Source organism: Gambusia affinis, linkage group LG08 (assembly GCF_019740435.1).
Source record: "Gambusia affinis linkage group LG08, SWU_Gaff_1.0, whole genome shotgun sequence".
NCBI classification, from domain to species: domain Eukaryota; kingdom Metazoa; phylum Chordata; class Actinopteri; order Cyprinodontiformes; family Poeciliidae; genus Gambusia; species Gambusia affinis.
The window spans coordinates 8,631,275-8,646,070 of NC_057875.1; the positions used below are offsets into that span (position 1 = coordinate 8,631,275).

At 36.5% G+C, this 14,796-nt stretch overlaps 2 protein-coding genes across 6 annotated transcripts; one reads left to right on the forward strand and one right to left on the reverse strand.

Moving 5' to 3' along the window:
* Positions 1–173: 173 nt before the first annotated feature.
* gcnt3 (glucosaminyl (N-acetyl) transferase 3, mucin type) lies at positions 174–2,814 on the forward strand. Its single transcript, XM_044123792.1, has one exon. The coding sequence runs from the start codon at positions 274–276 to the stop codon at positions 1,567–1,569; it is 1,296 nt and encodes a 431-aa protein (XP_043979727.1). The 5' UTR covers positions 174–273; the 3' UTR covers positions 1,570–2,814.
* bnip2 (BCL2 interacting protein 2) lies at positions 2,404–14,190 on the reverse strand. Of its 5 annotated transcripts, XM_044123791.1 has the most exons (12): positions 13,188–14,158; positions 9,964–10,062; positions 9,795–9,859; positions 9,358–9,534; positions 7,034–7,216; positions 6,813–6,915; positions 6,613–6,744; positions 6,393–6,479; positions 6,209–6,307; positions 4,817–4,852; positions 4,285–4,315; positions 2,404–3,004 (listed from the first exon to the last, which is right to left on the reverse strand). In XM_044123791.1, exons 1-11 carry the CDS (start codon positions 13,511–13,513, stop codon positions 4,306–4,308), a joined length of 1,317 nt encoding a protein of 438 aa, XP_043979726.1. In that variant the 5' UTR covers positions 13,514–14,158; the 3' UTR covers positions 2,404–3,004; positions 4,285–4,305. The 5 variants fall into 5 exon arrangements, with proteins under 5 accessions (XP_043979726.1, XP_043979722.1, XP_043979723.1 ...); XM_044123787.1 differs by lacking the exon at positions 4,285–4,315; XM_044123788.1 differs by lacking the exon at positions 4,285–4,315 and having other exon boundaries at positions 9,964–10,059; positions 13,188–14,157.
* Positions 14,191–14,796: the final 606 nt, after the last annotated feature.

Here is a 14,796-nt window from a genome sequence, read left to right on the forward strand (position 1 = left end):
TTCTAGACAACATTCCTTAGTTGCCTAAGGAGTGTCTTGACACTCCTTAGGCAACTACAAAAAATACACATAAAGTTCCTTTGAAATTCTACATTTACAGAAGCAATGCAATAATATTTAATCATGAACAAGGATGTAGTGCTAGTCAGTCCGCCCTTTCACATCTTATCGGACACACCTCCACAAAGGGATGATTAAGTACCACAGCATCTCCTTCAAACTGGAAACTGCATTGATGAGAGCTCACCTGCCCCGTCGCCCCTGAGCAAAGAGATGACTTGCACAACGCTCCAGAAAAAGTGGACTTTTTTGTGGACCATCTTTCTCAGCCTGGCTTGTTTGTTCCTTTTTTTTGTTTTTTGGAAAACCGCCACTGACATAAGTTTGCCCTCTCAATTCCATATCCCGGATCAGTTTTCTGCTGACCTGCCGGCCTGTTTAGCCATCATCGCTGGAGATGTAGGGGGTACCAAGGCTGAAGTAGAAAAGCTTCTAGCATCCAGAAGTAGAAAAAAAACTTTTTCTGAGGATTTCTACATTAATGCAACAGAGGATTGTGCAGCTTACATTGAGAATAGAGATTTTGTTACAGTGCCTTTAAGTGAGGAGGAGCTACATTTTCCCATTGCATACTCCATAGTGGTACACGAGAAGATTGAGATGTTTGAACGACTCCTACGATCTATTTATGCTCCACAGAACATCTACTGTGTCCATATTGACCTGAAGTCTTCCCCGTCTTTTCACAAGGCTGTGAAGAAAATAGTTTCCTGCTTTCCCAATGTTTTTGTTGCCAGTAAATTAGAAAGTGTTGTGTATGCTTCATGGTACAGAGTACAGGCAGATCTGAACTGCATGAAAGATCTGCTGCACACTGAAGTTCAGTGGAGATACCTTTTGAATACCTGTGGGACAGACTTTCCCATCAAAACCAACAGAGAGATGGTGAAGGTTCTGAAAGTCCTCAATGGGAGGAACAGCATGGAAACTGAAGCCACCAGTGCCTCCAAGAAAGGTCGCTGGCAGTACCACCACAATGTCACCGACAGGGTCATTAGAACAGAAGTGAGAAAAAGCCCACCACCCATCAGCAGCCCAATGTTCTCAGGAAACGCCTACTTTGTGGTCTCAAGGGCCTTTGTGAAATATGTGATGCAGAGCAGAGCGATTCAGAAATTCATGGAGTGGGAAAAAGACACATACAGTCCAGATGAGCACATGTGGGCCACCCTGCAGAGGATGTCCTCGGTTCCTGGATCAATGCCCTCAAACAGCAAATATGACACGACGGACATGATGGCTCTCGCCCGAGCTGTCAAGTGGTCTTATTTAACAGGAGACATGAACAAAGGAGCTCCGTACCATCCATGTACGGGGACCTACAGGAGAGCTGTGTGTGTGTACGGCGCCGGCGACCTCCAGTGGCTCCTGAAACAGCAACACTTCTTTGCAAATAAGTTTGACCCAGAAATTGATAACATTTCCATCAGGTGTTTGGAGTCAATTCTGCGTTTCAAAGCTTTGGATCAAGACCGCCTGGACTCTCAGCAATATCCTTATCTCTCGTAGTATAGTTTTTTTTCTTTTCAAATGGAGCAGGTAATTTTTGAGAAGCTTATCTTATTGCAGTAGAACATCTGACAGGTATAAGCTGGTTTAGGATTCTCACAGGGCGATGACCCCCCCGAGTAAACATACAAGGTCTGTATTATCAGTGAAATGTCAAAAATATAAAGTATACCTATTTTATAGTCATTTTAAATTACTGTTAAAATAAAACAACATTTTATTACAGTTGTAATGTTATCTGTAATGTAACATGAAAATTTGTCTTTCGTGTAGGCAAATAAAATGCAATTGCTTCCTGCTGCTAGCTTACTAGCAGTGCACTTTTTTTAACTTTAATTATTGTGTCAGAATGGTATTCTGTTTCTTATACAATGTTCTAAATCTTTGATTTCAATATGTACTGGATTTAAAGCTGATTCAATAAGCTAGCATTTGCTCACTCTTGCCTGCAAGCTGGGCACAAGAAGGTAACCACACCATTGTCTTCTTTCTTTATATATTAATCATAATTGGGGCTTGGACAGATTGTTAGCAAGTTAAAATCTGTTTTAGGAAAAACCCTATTATAACCTTTATGAGCTAAAAGTGGATAATGTACGATCAACACGGTCTCTGATTGCTTCTTGACTACTTCAAGAAGAAACTGGTTGAATGTAATAAGTTGACAGAATAAGCATTAAACAAACAAGTGTACATATGAAAGACATTACTGAGTAAAATGTAACACCTTTTATGACAAATGTGCTTCTCGACTTTCCACAAACCCTTTATACATTGATATTTAAGCTAATTTGTTTCAGGTTCTCTTTCCAACAACCAGAAAGCCCATTCCAGTGAGGGGCAACAAAATAAAACTTTATTTTCCCCAGGTGAAATTTTAACAGAACATCAGCAATGAACAGTGGAAAAGGTGCTGCCAACACTTTACATAAAATGCCACTCTGTGAGTTTGACACCTATAAATTGCAGTTTAAAAATCAGTTCATAAAAATATATTAAATTTCTCTCCTTTAACACCTTGTATATAAATATATATTTCAATGTAACAAAGCAGAACATGCAGCAACCACTTGTAACAAAGTGTTAAATAGTGAGGATTTAACTAAGAAACCGAAAACAGGCTTGACTTAACATAGGGGACTAAATAAAAGCAAAATACAATATTTCGAACAGCAAATGTGGGCAAAGTTATAAGGGTTAGGTTGTTTGGTAAACAAGAAAAAAATACAGCAAAGTGTCTGAAAATGTAACAAACAGCATAGATTAAAAAATGCACTCTTATGTGCAAAAAAAATCTCCTGTAACTTTGAGCAGAACATAAACACGAGGACAGGAGTTAGAGATTGAGACTCCTCCTCATGAGGCACTGTGAAGTGGTCACTCAGGAACAGCAGCAGCAGCCATCTCCACCTTCCCGGATATTTCCTGGTCAACTCTGCAGAAACATTCAGAAGTCAGAAGAGGACTGTGAGACCGGGGAGGCATTTATGCAATCAATCAGGATCAGCTTACAACAATGACCTCTAAAAAATACTACTTTTTCAGAATCACACCCCGAAATGTGTTCAGACTGGGATGAATGTCAGAAAAATAAAACTCCTAATTTATTAACAAAAATAAATAAATAAATAATAATAAAAAAATTAAATATATATATATATATATATATAATTTTTTTCCCAAAATAAGTCAGAGTCCACTGAGATCTTTTAAAATTCGATATTATGTGCAGCTTGTTACAAAGTGGTGGATCAAACCAGCTTAGGCTTTCAAAAACACATTTTAGGCTGTTGCTGGTTAATTGATTTTTTTTTTTGGCTTGACCTAAATATTCACATTTAGAAAATGTTCAAATCATACATACCTTTCACTAAAAAATTGACATTTCAGTTTACCTAGAAAGTCAACACCAAGTGTACATGACAATGTTTTTAATTGCCTTTGAGAACAAACAAGTGTCCTTTAAGGACCAATATGTGCATTTACTGGATATTCATCTTCCAGCTTATTGGAAAGTGCGATAAGTCAAATCAATGCACTTCATTCTTTTCTAATGGATTTTAGTTGTTATTTTATCGATCAGGCCAATTTCGGTTGAGGTCTGACCTACTGATTCAGAGTTGGACTTGTTCTCACAATTTCAATCTAAATTAAAACAGAACAAAGCTGCAAGGTTTTTGATAGACGTGGTCATTTTCAAAGTAATGGAAAATGAAGGAATTGGAGATAAGTCCTTAATATTTCTAGGTTAAGAAGAATGAACTGACTGGAGCCTCTGTTAATCTTAATGTCAAGAAGTTTGTGAAGTGCAAACTCCTCACAAGAACTTTTGTTTCAACAGGTTATAAACTGAAAACTTCTCTGTCCTTGACAGTTAAATAATGTTATACTTTTCAATCAATTATCCTAATCACAGCAGCAGCTGAACATTAATCACTTAACAGGAAAGAGGAGTACATTTCTGAGTGCAAGAGGAAAGATGACAAACGATCTGTTTACCAAAACATCAGTGGGGAGCAGGAGAGCAGGGAGTGAGTCATGCAGAAAGCTGTGAGCGTGAACAAGCATGGGCGTTCAGTGAGGGCCACTTACTGACAACCATGTGAGGACACGGTTAATGTGCAACAGTGCAACCACAAGCACCACAATGACAGGGACAAACTAGTTCCTTGTGGCACTAACTTTGACAAAAACAAAAAAAACAAAAAAACTTACCAAATATAAAATGCAGCAACTCTAAACCTGTCTGGTTTTTGGGGCGTTTTTTTTTTTTTTTTTTAAACAAGAAATAAGTGCCAGTAAGTGTGACATCAAGACAATCTGTGCACAGTTATTTTTGTATAACCTGTTTAAAGTTGTTACATTACTATCTAAACTGCGTAAGAAAATGCACATTGTGAAATACAAAAAGCCTTATGCAAAATGTAAAGATTGACAATATTTATAGATAAAAAAATAAAAAAAACAATGCAGAATAAAAGTATGCTGCTAACTTTACATTACTGGCTCAAACGAGAATTTAGCTGGTTAAACATTCACCAAGCCACCTATTTTAATGAGCAGACAGTCATTCAGTCTGTTTACTTGGAATTTAAATCACATCAGTTGAGAATTGCAGAGGAGATTGCCTTTCCTTTAAGAGAATAGGTGTCTTGGTGCGTTTCTGCAAGCTACCTGATCAATTTATTGTTAGTTTCACAAAATACAAAAGGATGCAGAAACTGACCCTTGGTCAAAGTGCAAATACCTTTTATTGGTTTTCCTATTTTTTTCGGCGTCAAACCTTAAGAGGGGCAGGAAAACTGGTTTAAGCAGAGAAAATGTAGACAACCAACACCAACAACAGATCAAAATGTGCAGAATGTTCAGAGATTCTCTGAGGTTTTGAGCAGTATCTTTTTGAAAGCGTGGAGATAAATGACAACAACGTGCGTTTCATCTATTCACAATATTTTTTACAAATATCTTTCCTACTGTATGCACACACATATATTTCTATTATTATTATTATTTTTTTCCTAGATCTAAAAAGCTTTAGGACAGATCTAACCTGTTAGAGCTTAGATATAATCCCGGTGCTAAAAAAATTCTGTGAAGTAAAAATCCTTGCTCTAATTTGAAGCTAATATTTACATTTCTGCAGAACATGATTTTTCAATGATCTGCATCTGACAACAATTCTTCGAAGTGCTGTATTTTAAAGTGGAACCAGCTAATCATTGACATAAAAGAAAATATATTGATAGATGGCAACTGTGTACTGACACTGCAGACTAAAAGTGATTTTAATCATAGTTTAGTTCCATCTTTTTTAATATCTTACAACATATTAAAAAAATAAACAAGACAGTTTTACCCCAAGTCTGAGGAAAGTGTAAAAGTGAGTGATGACTACAAAGAAGAATGTAACAGTGTAGCAAAAAGAAACAGAAATTCAACACTTTGGAAGCAGTAGGAAATCACCTTTGAGCGACTAGGACATGCTGATATTGTGTCTGGTTGTGTAGCGAAAAAACAAAATGCAATTCAACACTTTGTACTGGCGGTGCACATACAGCTGCCTTCTCCCACTTTTTTCATCCAATGATTACAAACTTTGTCGAGTTTGTTGCCATATGTGATAGAGCAACACAAAGTTGTGATTTTTAAGTGAAAGGATTTTCTTTTACAAATAAAGTTGAAGGTTTGCTCTGCATGTCTACAACCCTAAATAAAATCCTTCCTGCCTTCACAAGAGGACTTACCAGAAACAGAACCAGTCTTATCTACTTTGATCTCAGTATAAACACAGCTGGATTATTTTAGTGTTTGTCAAACAGCATCATGAAGACCAATGTACACATCAGACAAGTCAGGGAAAAAGTTGTGGAGAAGGAGAGCAATATTGAGAGAAGCAGCCAAGAGGCCCATGGTAACGCTGGAGGAGCTGTAAAGACTCAGCTCAGGTGGGACAATCTGTTACAAGCATTATTTGTGCAGAGGGTATCCCTATCCATCTTCAAGTGACTGTTGAAGATTTGGCAGCTCATACCCTCTCCTATATTCTGTTTCTACTGAAAACAGAGTGAAAATTTAACCTTCATACATAACTGTAACTGCAAAACCTAAACCAAACGGTGTTCATGTGTCGAAAACTTACTGTTTGATACATTCTGGTATGGCCACGTACTCCATAGGGACAAGTTCAGCAAGGTCTTTCAAGCTGTACACATACTTGACTTTCTGAGAAAACTTGGAGCTGCAGAAGGAAGCAGAAATGGCACAATGCAAATATTTTTGCCTTAATTATTTCAATTTTCCAAATATTTATACCTACAACATACCTTATGAAGGGTTTTGTGAGTGCCAGCAGCGTACGAATGAACCAGGAGGGGTGGACAATTATCAGCGATTTTAGGTTTTTCCGTAACCTATACGAAGAGACCAATCAGAGGTTAAGAAAGTTCAAATTAAGAATGGTCTCCTAACTGGACTAAACGAAAATGGTGACATATCTACTCTACTTATGATAACAGCGTCTTTTTCAGAGTTGTGCTGAATTACCTGCGATCAATCTGCTGGTAGCACTTCCTGAGCCAGCCAACAGCTGGCATCTTTTTCCGAGACGTTGCCCCATTCAAATACACAATCATGTAATTCTCAGCAACCAGCAGCTCCAGGGTGCCAATGACATACCTGGAGAAGAAATCACACGTTAAGAAATTGTTTCAAATGCTGGCAGTAAGATCCCAATTAAAACTTACTTGAATAAATTATCCATGATGTATCTGTAGTTTGGTTGACCGCTCTCAGGCATAAAGCAAACAGCAAACACGATGATGGCATTCAGACCATCTCCGTAATAACCTGTAAACAACATATCAAACATTTATAAAAAATGTTTTAAAGTGAGAAAATTTGGAAAACTAAAACCATCGAAGTCAAGTCATTGTGCTTTTGTGCATGGCAGTAAGATTACACTGACCCCCATGGCTGATGACTTTCTTGTAAGGTTCAATGGCCTTCATGTCCACTCTGTGATCTTGATCTCCAATACGGAAAATCCTCCATCGTCGTCCTTCTTCCCGCTCTTCTGAGGCTGAATATTCCTGGACCGAATCGACGGTTTTCTGTAGTATTTCTGTGGTTTTTGGTTTAGGAAGATCATCTAAATGAAAAAAAAACAACATATATTTAAATATACAGTTTAGCAAATAAATAAATTAAGCCATCTGATAATTTGTGTGATTAAAATCAGCGCATTTTTCATCAAATATACATTCAAATCTTTAGATTATTTTCCTCATGCTCCAATTACATCCAGTTGATCATCTGTATCTTGACATGCTTTGCTCTCAGATTAAAATCCAACAATCACAGCTGCAGTTCATTATCTCTTTCCTGGCCTTTCATTAGGAAGAAGAAAAAAAAAAGAGCTTTTTTTCATAATGCAAACAAAACATCACATTACAACTAAAATTGACAAACACAAATGAAGTAAGATATTTACATACTCTGTAGAAAAGCAAACTACAGATTTTCTTTCACTACCATCAAAATAGTTATAAAGTGATATTTGGAAGGCTCATAGCAAAGCCGTAATCTTAGTTTCATGGAAGATTTATGTGGGCAGGACATAAAGAGTGTGTGTTAGCACAGCTGTCTGCAAACCTGACTCAGTTACAGCCGTTCTGCTGGGAGGAAGGAGATAAAATTACTACAAACTACTGAGAGGTCCGTGGTAGGAATATCAAACCTTTTTCTTTTTATTCAGAGACTTCGGTATCCTATTTTATGTGTAAGCCAAAACTTTAGTAAAAGTTGCTAAATAGCTGCTAAAAACAAAAAAAAATTCCTAACCAAGTTCCAGGTTTAAATGTTCTTTAAAAATGAAAGTTTATTGATGTTTGAGAGGGTGTACTTGCATTTTTAGGCCATAAGCATTATATTACTTGTAACTCAAAACATTATTGTTTATTGCAATAACTTGTGGGACAATTTATTGTCCAGAAAATGTTATCGTGACAAACCTGTTCTGATTTCATTTCACAGTGCGAAAAAAATTCTTTCGATATAAATGTATGTAAACACCTTGGTTGCACTGAATTGTTCTTCCAAGAAATACCCTAGGAACTTCTGTGTGTATTTTGTACATCTATTGCTGCACAGTGTTTCAACATTAAGACAAGTATTTGAATGATCAAAGTCAAACTACACAAATAAATTCAACTGAAACACTTACATGGGAATGTTTATACAGTAAGCACAATCTGTAATATACACCCAATTTAAGATTTCAGTATTGATTTGTGTTCTCCTCATCTGGTCCATATTTTCCAGTAAGAGAAGAGCTATTTTCATTGTACTATCTACAAGATTTACTTACAATCAAATGCAAGCCCTTAAAAAGAGACAAACTGTAAAATAGTGAATATATTGAAAATAAACCATTTCTGAAGTGCTAAACTGTCATTAGTACCTTAGAAAATGAACATTTAAAATATACAACAAACCAAAAAAAATATCAAAATAAAAACAAGAAACATAACATGTAGGAGAAAATACATTCAAACAAGTGAAGAGATGATTGGGATGAAGGATTTGATTGACTTGTGGTTTGTAAAAAAATAAATGAAGTCTGTCCAAGAACTCTTACCACAAGAAGAGAAAAACCTGCTGTTGGACTGCAGCCTGTTTCCAGGCAGACATAGGAAACAACTCTTCCAAGTGAGAAAGAGGAATGCAGCAATGTGGGAACAAGAACAACAAACAGCATTTTAAACAGAGTTGAGGAAGTAAGCTACCAAAAACACCCTAAAGTCCATGAAGGACAATGTTTATAGACCAAGTTTAGTAAAACGAGACCAGGCAGCTTCTCATTTCTAAACTGAAGTCTAGCTTCTTATAACAGGATCCCACATGCATGTAGGCGCTGGGTGATGAAGCCTAAATATAAAATCTGATTTTTTCATAATAAATTAAATTTTAGTTAATTATTTTCTTGCTTTTTCTTAAAAAATAAAATACAAAGGTATTTTAAAGACCTGGCTGGGCTGACATCACTTTGAACTATGGAAATCAAGGAGGGGGAAAACTCAGTTTCAAAAATGAAATCTTCAAAAAACTGAAAATTCAATCGATAAAATCGATTTACCGCCCAGCACTACATGCATGTTCCCAAGAATTTATCACTTTTTCCATCAATATGTTTACTGGAGTTATTTTGCCATTCTGTTAGTAAGGCAAAGTAAAACAATCAGTGTTACAAGAAACACTAAAACACTACAAGACCAACACTGTGATTTTTACCTTCCCATTCAAATTCATTGCTGTTGTCTGAGGGCGTCTCCATGTCATCCAGATCCAGATCTGTAATTTCCTCCAACTCATCAGAGAGAAGAGAACCGTCGCTGCGGTCCAGAGTCAAACTCAGGTCTGGAGCGGAGAGTTTTTTCTTGGCCTTCTTGCTTTGGTTCTCTCCATAACCTGGGATACATAATAATTGTTAGTAGTTCTATTATATGTGCAGCCACTTTAAAAATAGACTAAATTATTCATTTTTAATGCAATGACAACAAATTATATTTTGGAAAAAGAAAAACAGAAAAAAGACAAAGCAAGACTCAAGAGTACTCAAAGATTTAACTTTAAGATTCAGAAAAAAATCTGAATTAATATTTTAAAAAGTTCAGATTTTTTTTTTTATTTGTTCAGTAATATGAAGTGCATTACTGTGTTATGATTACCAGGGTCTCTCTCTTCAGAGGTTTCAGAAAAAAACTCATCAAGCTCCTCTTCCTCTGGGAGGGGCCTGATGAAAAATAAGTTAATAATCTTAACTTCAGTACTTTATGATTTTCACATTTTTGCCCATAATGTGGGCAAAAGCATCTATGCATCTGAGAATCTCAGTACCGTGGAAAGTCTTCATCTTGCCACTCTTCCTTTAGCTCAACTCCTTCCATTCTCAGACGAGCTTCTGTAGTGGCGACTGACTCTTCCCGCTCCAAGCTGCTTGTGGAGGAGGAGGGGCAACACAAACAGGAATTCAACATTTCATAGTTAACTGAATCTAATTGCTAAAAAACAAGACATTTGTAGAATAAAATGGAAAAGTTCAAGAGCGAGCCACCACAGATTATCTGTAAAATGTAAACACATAATTGGTTATTTTTTTTTAAAGGTGATGCATACAGTCTTAATGAGATTAGCTAGGAAGCCTTAAAGTTGAACTCATTTGCTAAAACGCCACAGTCCCGTTCATTTTAGGGTTACTGAGTCAGACACTGAAAGCCTGTTTTTAAAGACACTGGTGCATTGAAGATAAAATCATTTCATCAAGTACACTGGAACTAATTTAGCCTTTACTGGAGTCTAAAGTAAATTAAACCTGCCTTCAAGTTCACGGACAGCCATTTCTGCTGATAGTCTCAGAGAAAATTAGTGAGTTTGAAGGTCTACATTGTATAGCTTCCTTTTAAACTGAATTGATGTGTTAAACTGATTCCCTACTATGCATAATAAGCATGAAACAGTTGAAAATTTAAACCATACAATACATTTTTAGTCGCATGTTTAAGCATCAAGTCAAAAGCTTCAGGTTGTAACTGCTCTCCTAATCAGGTATTTTGCCGTTTGAAAGCTTACCAGCTGCTGCAAAGAGCTTAGTTTATAAGCCATACGCCTAACTAATGATAAATGTGGAATCCGTATTGCTGTTACACAGAGCCCCTTTTATAGGGTACAACAATGCATTTGTGCTTATACATAAATTCCATAGATTTGGTATTTAATGTCAGAATAAACCTATTTAGGCATCTGAATCGAAATGACAATAATCTCCACACAACCTAACAGCTGAAATAGGCAAATGGCTTCCTTTAAAGGAAAACTGCAAACCAAGTGGAAAGACTAATAGTAAGCTACTTCAGCAAAATAAGGAAGCTAAACTGCAAAAAATGAGAAAGTAAAAAAAAAACAAAAAAAAACTTGACTCATAACACTGAGCTTACATAAAGCCACACAAGTCACCACACAATGTCTATTTATATGGAAATGTAAAGGTGAAGTTAAACTGTGAAAATGTCTGTGTGAAATGTCAAACACACTAAAGTGCTGTTTTTGTGATTTTATTAGAAATCCAATACCTGTCTATTTTTCCACACAGAACATCTGACATTTTATTTTAAAAAATGTGCACTGATTTGTTACAAGGGTGCTGGTGATGTCAGTACAAAGGTGTGGTGAATTTTAAATATTGTAAACTATGATAACTGTGGAATAGAAATGGCCTAAACCATTCTTACAGTTTTTAGTATTCCCACACATGTAAAATCCCATAATTTTCTGGACTGCTCAAGTTCATCTTAAAATGTAAAATTCATACACACAGTATGAATTGTTGACAGATGTCTAATAGGAGTTTGCATAAGATACCAGCAGAAACCCTAGAAACTAGAAGGAAGGATAATGAAGGAAACAAAGAAGAAGCACTTAAAAGAAATTCTTTAAAACACACTTTAATATTTAGGAAAGAATTTATAGAGAGCTTTTTCACTATTAGAACAAAATGCATATAAAAACTAAAATATCTGAACTGGTCAAAGTCTCACTGAATTATTGTATGCTATTTAGATTCTTCAAAACACCAACTGTGACTTGTTATGAGTAGTTGCCAGGGGAGATTAAAGAATTCCTCAAACAAAACAAACATAAACTAGTTGTACCAAAAATAAAGTCATTGTCAAATTTATGTATTTATTTATTTTTTTCCCTCCAGGGGATCTCTTTTTGTGGGCTCTAGTGTCCCTTATATGACAGTAGGCTGACAGGAAAGGGGGAAGGAGAGAGGGGAAGACATACGGCAAATGTCAGTCGGGTCCGGGAATTGAACCCGGACCCAAGTTACAAGGACTCAAGGCCTCCAAATGTGGGTTGCGCTATCCCCTACACCACCACAGCATGCTCCCAAATTTATTTTTATTGCATGTTTAAAGATAACTAACGTGCTATAAAAATGCTGCAAAAAGCAGCCTGGTCTCAGGTCTCCAACAAGTGTTGGAGTCCTGAGACCACCCTAATAAACATCAGCATAAACCCTTCTAAATCTGATTACCGGTACATTCACTGTTGATTCATCTGGAATCAACAAGCTTTTTGAGACAGAATTTCAAACCCCACATATCAAAAGATACAGTTGGGAATCTCATCCAAACTTTATCTCATCGTTTTGGAATAATTTCTGCTACAGTATGGCATTCTTATGATTTAGCTGTAGTAGAAGTTCAGTGAAAATGCATGTGTGTATGGAAGGAACTTGAAGTTATATTTAAAGCAATAGTTTTTAAATGGGAGCAAAATACTTGGAGAAATGTTTGGGGTAATTTCATACACTTTCACAGTACTGGGAGGTCTTACAAAAGAAGAAGCATTTGAAATTACTAAGAAAAACTGCAAAAACACATCATTTGCAAGCCTATATCACCAAATGGAGCTTCAATGCTTCTCATCAATTTATTTCTATTGACTTTTAGCTGTGAACATTGTTTATATTGAGTAAGCAAGTTTTTAAGTTTGCATGATTTTAAACTGCATAGACATTACTACTTTCTGCTCCTTCTGAGAAGTAAACCTGATGAACTGAGAAGTACAAGGGATTCCACTATAATTATTTTGCTGTAAACTCTAATTTGAGAAAGTGATTTGTTTCTTTAATTCCATTCAACTTTTGAGTAGTAATTTGAATACAGCTTGTTATAAATTTCATGAGCTGAACTTATGTCTGGGAATTTAAATTTAATTTCTAAATATTTTCTCTATTTTTGTTACATTTTCAAAGGCGAGAATAAGGGGAAGTTCATGTAGGAACAAACATGCAGAATGATGAAACATTGTTATGGTTAAAAGGGAATTTGCGCTCTGACAGAAATGTTTTCTTTTAAACATTTCTTCCATAAACTGGCACTGAAGAATTTCTAACATTTATTTAAAAAAAAAATAAAAAAAATAAACACAAACTTCCCAAAACGTTTAAAAAGATGCATAGGCCTACTAGTTATTTTGATTTAAATTCTGGTGCGATGTGAAATTACACACTTGTTAACAGTTTAATCACCTAAATAAATCCCCAAAATACACACCTTCCTGATGCTCTTGGTGGTGAATGCGCCTTGGAAAGGCTAACCGGGGCAGAGCTTCCTCCTCCAGACTGTTTTTGCACTTTTCCTGGCGTTGTCCTTGTTTTGGGCACATTATCTCGACGAGATTTTTCGCGATTTTCCAACGCGGAGTCTGAGCTATCTTGAAAATCCTGGCCACCCTCCTTTCTCGACACCCCGGAAGACGGTCTGTTTCCCAAATCCCCATCAGTCCTGCTGGGTGTGACAGAATCTGAGTTGCTATTGTTCAAACTTGTGTCACTTACACCCTTCAACACCGCTTCACTTTCTTTCACGTCCGATGCCATGAGTCCTGTTACTAGGTTCCCTTGGTGCTGACGCGATTCAGACGGGGTTTGTGTAGAAAAAAAATACTCCGATCTTCTTATATTTTCTATGACAGTCAAAAAGCCAAACTGAATTAACAACTTTTTCAGAAGTTTGTTGCTAACGGACTAGCTCTAGGAAACCGCAAACTAGCCAAGCGACGCGTTGCTAACACGTTTGTAAATCAGCATACCTAATAAACTAAGCAGTGTGAAATATCACACCGTGTACTTAGATTTGATCACCTTTTCTGAACGCGTCACAGTAAGAGGCTGGTGGTCTGAAAGTGTGCTAGCTTTGCACAAGCAGCAGTACGCAGTGATCCTGCTTATCAAGTTTCCTTCCTTCCTCCAAGTCACAATGCTCTCCCCCCTCTATTGCGGACGTTAACAAACGTTAGTCACGTTAGCTTTTTCGGCTACGTAGAGCTAACTTAGCCGGTAGCTGCGGCTAACAACAGCTAAGTTTTGGACCAAGTGTCTATTCTTAGCGGAATGTATGTTCAACCGCTTACTGTACACAGGTCTTCATTTGTTCAGAAAAATTAATAAATAGCGGTAGGTTGAACTTGCCCAAACTCTAGGCTCCTCGACGTACGATTGCAACCATAGACGGTTAAACGGATATTATGCGCGTGGGCATTTATTAAATAGGTGACGGAGTTTGAGGGAGGGGGACGAGGGGTGCTTGGGGGGTTCTGCTTTCACTTTCCACAAATACAATTTCTTATTTTTGTTTTTACTCAGAGGTACATCTTTATTTATATGTTAGACTAGCCTCTCCTGGATTTATTATCCTTGATTGAATTACAGTATTAGTATGAATTTTAAAATACCTGATCAAGCTGAAAGGGAATATGAATGTAACTTATACACATTTTTTCAAAGTGATGACAGATGACCGGGCAGTAGGGATCTCTAATAGTAGCAGTTCATTGTACAACAGGTCAGAAGAAGCCCCTCCTGTTTGTCAAATTAAAAATATCTTTTGAAAATAATAATCAAGCAGATATTAAACTTATATTTCAGTAAGCCCGCATTTCTGTATTTTCTGTTTTTACTATTTTAATGTAATAATCTAAATGTGTTTTCATTAGCTGTCAGTGGAAAATCATTAAACAAAGGCATGGAAACATCAGTCTGTGTGTAATAATGTGTATGTTGTGTTTCACTTGGTGAATTGAGTTACTGAAACAAATAAAAGTTTCAGTAACATTACAATTTATTGACTATAGCTGTGCATATTATTAATTATGTTGTTTCTA